Genomic DNA, 10048 nt, shown 5'->3' with positions numbered 1-10048 from the left:
TTCTTCAAAATTACTGGAATTTTATTTGCCTCAGGCTTATGACTTGCAACCAAAGACATTGTGCAAAGAAAGCAAAGATTAAGTACACTTTAGGGAAAAGGTGATAATCCACATTGGTAACATAAAAGGTCAGTTTGATGAAAGAAGCCATCCATTACACTACATAGATTGCAATATTCAATAGCATTTTTCAATCCAACTTTTTTTAAAATCGAGAGAGAGAGAGAGAGAAAAGCAAAGTTTACAATAGACATAAATTTTATAGAATTTGAAAAGCATTTTTTTCTCGAGATAGAGCATAAGGTGGAAAAAATGCATACGGACAGGGTGGGGTGGAGGCTAACTATTGTACATTTATAAGCTTTTAAACAATGTTGCATATATGTACCACAGTGTAGAAAAAAAAAACAGAACAAATAAAAACCTTGAAAACTGCCTGATGAAAAATAAAATAACCAGCAGCTTTTCATGGTTTCTCCTGGTTATCAATGCTACAAAAGACATTTTTTCGTCTTTTTGATGCCATTCAAAAGCATCTCATCAAATGATAAAACCAGGCACAATCAAACCATTACCAAGCTAAACCCAAACCCATAGAAATATACTATCAACCGACATTTTTCCATCAAAAGCTTTTTTTTTTCCTTTCTTTTTTTTTTTTTAAATCTTTTGAGGCCCATTTGGTCACAATATGTTACAATTTTTTTTCCTTTTTTACACCATGATATCCTTGTTTGTCTGGCACTATCCTAAAGCTAGTTTATAGAAGATGAGACTACAGAAACAACCCAATGTCTATCTGACAAAATGAATTCACTGGGTATAAAATGACAGAAGGGAATTGGGGGCGGGGGGGAAGAGATTAAACCCTATGGATCACTCATCGTCACTTCCACTTGCTTCTGACTGGTCCTGCAAGTAAGAGACAAAAAAAAGATCAGAGATTTTTTGCCAGCGATTCTTTGGATTGTGATACAATAGGAAGAAGAAAAACAATAGTTAAATTGACAAATCAGGATTGCCTTAGGAAAGGTGCCACAGTGTGTATATTTCTGCTCCATGACATTTCATGCTCATTGCTGTGAGTCTCTTCAGAGGAGGGAAGAGCTGGAGAAAACACAGTGTCAGGAAACATTAGTTCCTTTCTGTCTGCCCAGCAAACTTGTTAAAAAAGTTTGGCAAATGTTGCCCTAGTGTCTTGGAATGAATGGAAACATCTATGGTAAATTCATAATACTTAGCATTTTGGAGATACGGGTGAAAGTGAGCAAATCTTGTGTGCCCCATTTTTGAATTTCAGAAGTGCGAAGGAAAGCCTGAACATCTGAAAAACAAGCTCCAAAACTGCCTGTGTTAAGACACTTCTGTGCCTTCATTATTTAACACTAACTCCTATTTCCAAAGGCTGGTTAAAAGAAAAGTTGTAAAGGTCTCCTTTGCAAGATTCACAGCAAAGTTCTTTTCCCCACTACAGAGGTTTTGTATAAGAGTGTAAGTTCTTTGTGGATTTCTTTCAAGTCTTTTTAGAATTCAGGGGGCCCAATCTCTCTCAAGCAAACTTTGATGCACAAGTTTGCTTAATATTTCTATATACAAAGAATCGAAAGTCATAATAATGGGTAGAATGGGGGAGAAGAGCGATAGCTGCAACTATTTCCACTGCCTTAGTGATTAAAACTTACATTTTCATCTTGATCTTCATCACTGTCATCATCACTCACGACAGGCTTGGCTTTTACCCGGCTTTGCCGCTTTTTGCCTTTCCCTTTGTCCCGGCTTTTCTCATCCTTCTTATTCAGTTTGATTTTCACTTTCACAGATTTTGCTGCAAAAATTGACATGAATGTAACCGCTGTTATTACAGTAGAATCTCAGAGTTGTGAACACTGGAGTTATGAACCTCATTTGGAATTGAAAGTACGCAATCAGGTGAAGTTTAAAAAAAAAACATTTGACAAAAGTAAGGAATCTGTTTCTGTGCTTTTTCATTCAATTTAAGATGGTTAAAAGTACCATTTTATTCTACATAGTAAAGTTTCAAAGCTGTATTAAGTCAATGTTCCGTAGTAAACTTTTGAAAGAACAACCATAACGTTTTGTTCAGAGTTATGAACAACCCCATTCCCGAGGCATTGATAACTCTGACGTTCTACTGTATTTTCTTCTCTCTCCCGTTTCTCATTCAAAATACAGAAATTAGTTGTCTAGGACCACTACACAGCTTCTTAACACAATCTCTCTGTTAATGAACATTCTCTTCCTGTAACAGCCTGAAAAGATCCCTTCCCCTCTGTGTTCTTTATCATGCCTTTAGAATATCTGAAGTAGAGATATTTGCTTGTATTTGTATTTTTCTGGGTAGTTCAATAAAGAATGGCATTTCCTTGAGCTGATAAGCTTCATCCTCACTATGCAATTAAAGGGAGTGGGGTAGCTGCAGGCTGCATTTGGTTCTGGGATCCCTCTCTGAGAAACTCCTGTGCAAGAGAATGCATTTTATTTTTAAAATATTTTTTCTTGTCTGTGGATAGAAAGTATCTGCTTTTAGTTAAAGCCAGGTAGTGCTGCTTTAAATTACACAAATACCAGATAGGGTAATTGGCCATCGTCAGGTAGGTGGCTTTCTGAATAGAGCACTAGGGTCTGATTCCAAAAGATCAACTTATTTCCAAACAGCTGAATCATCTCCTTTTATGTACTGTAAAGTAACTGGTTGTTGCTAAAGGCAATGTATTCTAAGTAATAAGGGTTCTCTATGGTTAGCAGAGCTGTGATCAGAAGATGTGAGAAGAGGTTTGTATGCAAGCAGTAGCCACAGGGACATGCCATTAAAATGGTCTCCACCAGAAGCTGGCAGTTCACTAATCATTTTGGAAGTCATCCAAAAGTATTTCTGCTGAGAGTTTCAACTCTGCTTGGGTCTTCCAACAGAAGTTCTGGCAAGGAGCATATGTTTACAACCAATGTAAACAGAGAAAGAAGAGCACACAAGAAATACTACAAGTTAGTCAGTGGCAAGCTGGTTCACAGTATGGGTAAGTCCTCTCTGGGCAGGTAGGAAAAATGAACATTTCTATAATTTTTGTGGGTTTTGGGTTGGGTTTTTTTTTTGGCCTAGAGATGCTTGAAGTCTTTGGCACAGTTCTAAGAGATGTGGCCAGAACAGAGCAGCCAGCCAACGAAGTCAGGGTTGAGAGAACCAATACAGCAAATTTGGTAACGAACTGTTTGCATTAAAATGGCCAATGGAAGAACGAAAGCCTGTAACCAGTTTCCACATACAAACTGGAACGACTGAATACCAAGTGAAACCTCCTTCCCTCTCTCAGATTTGAACAGGGGACTTACATTCTGACTCTGACTCATCTTCCTCCTCATCTTCCTCATCGTCGTTGCTTTCATCCTCGCTCTCATCCTCTTTGGCAATCTTCTGTCGGGCACTCTTGAAGACTGACTGGAGAACAATAGAATCCTCATAAATCTGCAACATGAAAGCAAACCTATGTCAGAACTGAAAGCCAAGCTTCACCAAAAATTCACAGCATGGAACATTATTTTCTCTGCAAACCCACAGAGAGTGTGGCCCTTTTTTTTTCATGACGAGTAACGAAGCTCGTTGCATGAATTTTACAAGAAATGCCAACGTTGAATTTTTCATGATCCAAATGAAGAAACCTGCCGACAGTGCATCACAAAATACAAGTCCCTCAATGTATTAACTTTTAAATGTCCAATTAGAGGGAAAAAAGTCCATCCTAGTACGCATCCATTTTTCTTTTGATTGTGTATTATCATTACTGCTCTAACTATAGTATATTTCCATTAGATCATAACTATTTTGGAAGCATTCAGAATGAGCCTTCAAAGACAAGCTTCCTAACTATGATCCGAATTATAGTCTAACAATATATTTAATAGTGACAAATGTACCATCCTGATACTAATGATCTTTAATGGTTAAGAAGTCCATTACTAATAGAAAGAATCTGTGCTAAGCAGTTTACTCCTTCCGACTGGATACAAAAAGGCTAAAACATCAATGCTTATTCATAAAAACGCTCCTTTGTTAACATTTCTGAGACTGCTAAGCAACTTTGGTCCATCAGTGTTCATCTTAACCTTGTCGATGAAAGAGAGGAGTACATCATACTTGTAATATATTTATCAGAGTAACAACAAAAATATCAGTCTAAATGGCTTGCAAAAGAAGCACTGAAACTTCATAATCATCTTTGCAAATGAACTCGTATATGCTGCTACACAGAACTTAGGAGTGATGTATATAACTGAATGTATATTTCTACACTAGCTTGGATTATTCAGATAGCTCAAAGGTACTTTAGAATCACAAACAAATTTATCCCGACCAAACTTAATACCAATTACTATAAGATTATATATACAAACGTATCGTGGGGTGTATTTGGTTTACTAATCATAATGATTGAGAGCCTTAGCACTATTACTAGTTCACTGTATTATTTAACAAGTCCCTCTTTATTGGACATAGACAGTTTGTGAGCAAGACAAAGAGCAGACTTTGGCAGCTATCACAACCCCCACTGTTTATGAACTGCATCATGACACAAAAGATCACCAAAGCTACAGAATTCTCCTCTGATGCCTCAAATGGTTCTGATGCCAAGTGGTAAGGACAGCCTGGATCATAATCTGTTATATGGAAAGATAAAATTAACCTTGCTTCAAAACAAATTACTACCTTTGGGCCAAATTCTAAATCCCCTAAAGTCAATGGCAAAACTCCCAGGGAGAGAGGAACCAGATTAACTGATTATAAAGCCAGAAGAGACCAATGTGATCATCTAGTCTGCCCTCTTGTATAACACAGGCCATAGGACTTCCCTGAATTAATTTGTGTTGGAACTAGAACGTATCTTTAGTAAAAGATCCAATTTAAATATTTCCAGTGATGTAGCATCCACCACAGTTGTTCCAACAGTTGTCCTCGCTGTTCAAAATGCGTGACCTATTTCGAGTTTGAATATGTCTAGCTTCAATATCCAGCCATTTGATTTAGTTTAGACCCGTGTCTCCTAGATTAAAGAGCCTTCTATTATCAAATTTCTATTCCCCACGTAGGTGGTTACAGGCTGACCAATCATCCTTTACCCATCTCTTGGCTGAGCTCCTTGGGTCTATCATTATAAGGTATGTTTTCCAATACTTTAAATAATTTTTGTGGCCCTTCTCTGGACCCTCTATCCAATTTATCAACATCTTTCTTGAACTGTTGATACCAGAACTGGACACAGAACTGTTGACACCAGTGCTAAATACAGAAATTACATAACCTTTCTACCCCTTCTCAATATTCCCCTGTTAATACATCCAAGGATCTCATTAGTCCTCTTAGCCACAGTGTTGCAGTGGGAGCTCATGTTCAGCTGATTCCCATGACCCTCAAGTATTTTTCAGTTACTGCTTCCCAGGATAGAGTCCCCTTACCACGCTGCCTGGAGCGCTGGTGGCTGTTGGCGTTACAGCCGCGCCACCCAGAACACTGGGTCAGGCCGCGGCTCTGCAACTGCGCTGCCCGGCCGCCCAGAGCGCGGCGCGGCATGCTGAAGCTGCGGGGGAGGGGGCGAGCCTCCCAGGCCAGAAGCTCAAGGGCTGGGCAGGAGGGTCCCGTGGGCCTGACGTAGCCCGCAGACCGTAGTTTGCCCACCTCTGCCCCAATCTGTAAGTATGGCCTGCGTTATTTGTGTCTAGATTTAACACTTTACATTTGGCTGTATGGAAATGTATATTGTTTGCTTATGCCCAGTTTACCAAGTGACTAGATCGCTCTGCATCAGTGACCTTCCCTCTTCAGTGACCTTCCCTCTTCATTATTTACCACTCCCCGAAACTTTGGGTCATCCGCAAATTTTGTCAGTGATGCTTTTATGTTTTCTTCCACATCACTGATAAAAATATTAACTAGTATAGGGCCAAGAACTGATCCCTGTGGGACCCCCCCACTAGAAACATATCTGCTCAGTGGTGATTCCACATTTACAATTACATTTTGAGACCCGTCAGGTAGCCAGTTTTGAATCCATTTAAAGTGTGCCAGGTTAGACAGTACCAAGTCAAATGCCTACGAGAAGTCTAAGGGCTTGTCTACACTGGCACTTTACAGCGCTGCACCTTTCTCGCTCAGGAGAGTGAAAAAACACCCCCCTGAACCCTGCAACTTTCAGCGCTGTGAAGCGCCAGTGTAGACAGTGCACCAGCGCTGGGAGTGGTAGCTATTCCCCTCGTGGAGGTGGGTTTTTCTAGCTCGCTGGGAGAGCTCTCTCCCAGCACTCTGCCACGACTGCACAAGCCACGTTAAAGCATTGCCGCGGCAGCACTTTAACGGTGCTAGTGAAGACGTGCCCTAAGTGTATTTCATCAATACTATTCACCTTATCAGCCAAATTTGGAATCTCATCAAAAACGTATCAGGTTAGTTTGACAAGATCTATTTTCCATAAACCCATACTGATTTGCATTTATTATATTATACTTCTTTAATACTTTTATTAGTTGAGTCCTGTATCAGCAGTTTCATTATTTTGCCCAAAATTGATGTCAGGCTGACAGGCCTTTAATTATAAAGGTCACCCCTGTCTACCCTGTAAAATACTGGCATAATAATTTTCTTTCAGTTCTCTAGAACTTCCCCAATTTTCCAAGATTTGTTGAAAGTCAACATTAACAGTCCAGGAAGCTCCTTGGACAGCTCTTTTAAAAACTCTTGTATGCCAATTATATGGACCTGGTGATTTAAAAATATCTATCTTTAGAAGCTGCTTTTTAACATTCTCCTGAGTTATTGTTGAAATGGAGAGTATTTAATCATCATCATGACATGAATACATCCTACTTTTTGCCCAAATACAGAACAGAAATATTTATTGAGCACCTTTTCTCTTTTTCTGCATTATTTATTATGGACATTTCTACCATTTCCATCTATTTATGGACCAATACCATTGTTAGGATTTTGTTCATTCCCAATATACTTAAACTCCTCCTTATTGTCTTTAACTGTGCTAGTCACTGAGTCTTCCTTGTGTCCTTTTTTCCATTTGTTGTTATATATAAACAAAAATATATATATAAATTTATAGTTGCTTTAACTCTTCCTCTAAGCTGGGATGACTTTTTAACAGAGTAGCCTTCTTCCTTAATTATGGTTTTTTGGGCCTCTAGTAAAATATTCCTGAACCATTCCCAATTTTCACATTTTTCTCTTTAGATTCTTTCTCCCAGACAATTTGGCTCAAATCCGTTGTTAGCTTTGTGAAACTGGCCTTTTACATATATATATTTTACCGGTTTGGACTTTATTCTGTTTGCACAAAACAAATGTAAACAAGTCATGATCACTAGCATCTAAGCACCACTAATGTATAGATCTGAGATCAATTCCTCTTAATCTGTCAAGAATAAACCTAAAACAGAATTTCCCAGTATTGGATGCAACACTTCTGAGTAAGGAAATTGTTATAATTTTCAGAAATTCCAGGGACATTTTAGTGCTGACAACACAAGACATCGAACATTAGACCCTCACATTGTAATCCCCCATAACAATGCAGCTTTATCAGTGGTGGGCAACCTGTGGCCCATCAGGGTAATCCACTGGCAGGTCACGAGACAGTTTGTTCATATTTGCTCGGCCGCCTGCACCACCCAGTGCCCATGGTTGGCTGTTCCCAGCCAAAGAGAGCTGCGGGAAGTGGCGGCCAGCACGTCCCTGCAGCCTGCGCCGCTTCCCGCAGCTCCCATTGGCAGGAAACGGTGAACCGCGGCCACTGGGAGCTGTGGGCGGCCGTGCAAACGTAAACAAACTGTCTGGCGGCCTGTGGGCTGCAGGTTGCCTACCACTGTTATAGATAGACGTTTAAGGAGCCAGTGTGAATTGGTGGCCGCAGCAGACACCAACTTGTACCCCATATTGTGCCTTATCTATTAGGAAACTGATCCACAAGCATGCAAGATAATTGGCTTCCGAGTTGTCAGTGACTTGGAAACAGGTAATGCTATTTTGATAGAATGCCTTTTGGTCTCCTTTTCTGCCCATCTGATCCTTCCTAAATAGGAAATAGTCAGTGATTAACATTTCAGTCATGAAACTCTTGCCGCTAGTTTCAATAATACTAACTAGGTCGAATTTATGCTCACAAATGAGTAATTCCAATTCCTCTTGTCTCTTACCCAGGACCCTACAGTCAGTGTACAGGCAATTAAAAATTTTCTTCTCTTCATGTCTCTTGGTGCCTGGATTAATTCTCTTCTCAAGATCTTGAAATTGTTCTAAACAAGTGCTCATCTCTTACCCCCATCTTCCCCTTTGTTATTTGTTTAATGCCCTCCTGACTATTCTAGCAAGCCTTATCCCCTAGAAGATTGGGCCCTTATTGTTTTATACGTGAATTTCACATAGAATTAATGGAGTATTTCAGTCTTCTCATCTGTCACCCAGACTTTCTGTATTCTTTCTACTAGGATCACCATTTACCTTTATGTCTTGCATTCATTGGCAGAACACAGACCTATGCATAAATCCATACCCAGCCAAATCCCGCATACTACACCTGCCTGAGATGAGAGACCTATAGAATTGACATAAGTGATCCATTCTCTGGACTTTAGCAATTCAGGGGGAATTCATTAATACAGTCTTTCAAAATGGATGTCCTTCATCAACCAGCAATACCAGTAAGGGAATATCTTCACAGCACAAATGGACTGCAATGTACAGAGACCACAAAGCACATATCTCCAATGGCACTAAGTGGCCATAAACTGGTTTTCCTCAGCAGAAGATTCTTCCACTAGAGGGGCGGGGGATGTAGTGCCCAGCTGGCAATGAATCAGCTGCTGTACAATTCCTCTGCATCCTCGCTGCACTCTAGTGATCCCAAGGTGATAAAAGGATCCTTAGGACCACAGCCATTTAGTGTACATTAGAACAGGCCTGTGACTGTTCTAAACTATGCCAGGGCCAGCACAGAACTGTACCCAGAATCAGGGAACTACAACCAGCTCCTTTGTGGCCCTTTTCCTCCAATTGTGTCCAGTGCATACTATATGCAGAAGAGCATTTGGGCCTTTGCGTCTATCACAATTCAAACAGAATTTTAACAGAGGTCTTATACACAGAGTTATCACTGAGCAACAACAGAAATTCACAGATAAAGCACTAAACACAATGGAAAATAAATGAAAAATACATGTATGCTTAATTTTAACACAAATGCATATGTGATTTCAATCAGACCTGCGATCCCTCCAAGTTGAATGTCTGAGCATTGTGACACAGCAACATGACATCTTTTTCCAAGTCACCAAGGCTACGGTACTTATGGTTACGAATTCTTTCCTATTGTTTTTTATTTATTTTTTTTAAAAAGGGGAAGAAAAAGAGACAAGAAAAAGACAGGACAGTTGGTTAACACTGCATTGTAATCTTGAATACAAATATGAATGCATTAATATTAGAAACCTCTACTAGAAATGTCATAACTATGTGGAGTGACAGATATTGCCTGATTTTATTTATTTTTTTTAGAAAGAAATGTCTAAAATAGGACACAGTTCTAAGCCGTGTAAGGACAAAAAGCAAAGTAAAGTTATGCAACTGCTGTGTGGAGCTGAAGGGACAAAACCAGCAGAGAATCTGCACTGCTGTGTGTAAGAAAAGAGATTAATACCAGGTATCTTCAGCTCACTAGGGAGATGGGAAATGGGGAGGGAATTTGTGGGAGTGCCAGGGGCATGGATACAGTATATGGATACAGCATGGATCCTCCTGGCCACAGAGGTTCAATGGATTGCTTACACTATCTCCCCACATACCTAACAGTATCTGGATGTAGCCCGGCTACTCCAGAAGTTGATTCAGATTTAGAAGGATGATATTCCAGAAGGTTGCCAGTGTTCCACAAGAGGAACAGAGATAGCTGATTAAGAAGGGCTGCTGGCTGAGACTGCGAAGCTACAAGAAGCGGGATTACCAGAGAACCCTGAGAGGAAAAGCTGTGAAACCCTAGGA

General features: G+C 39.9%; 1 protein-coding gene across 4 annotated transcripts in view; it reads right to left on the bottom strand.

The window, feature by feature from the left end:
* The window catches only part of SMARCA2 (SWI/SNF related BAF chromatin remodeling complex subunit ATPase 2), a 187193-nt gene continuing 177145 nt past the window's right edge, over positions 1-10048 (bottom strand). For all 4 annotated transcript variants that reach the window (XM_048849469.2, XM_048849471.2, XM_048849470.2 and 1 more), the window contains 4 exons: positions 9275-9376; positions 3349-3481; positions 1683-1825; positions 1-912 (listed from right to left, as the gene is read on the bottom strand). In XM_048849469.2, coding sequence (XP_048705426.1) covers positions 877-912; positions 1683-1825; positions 3349-3481; positions 9275-9376 — 414 coding nt within the window. In that variant the 3' untranslated portion in view covers positions 1-876. The remainder of the gene's footprint in view (positions 913-1682; positions 1826-3348; positions 3482-9274; positions 9377-10048) is intronic.

Source organism: Caretta caretta, chromosome 5 (genome assembly GCF_965140235.1).
Source record: "Caretta caretta isolate rCarCar2 chromosome 5, rCarCar1.hap1, whole genome shotgun sequence".
Classification (NCBI taxonomy): domain Eukaryota; kingdom Metazoa; phylum Chordata; order Testudines; family Cheloniidae; genus Caretta; species Caretta caretta.
The sequence above is the reverse complement of the archived record's forward strand: the minus strand, read 5'-3'. Positions and strand labels throughout refer to the sequence as shown.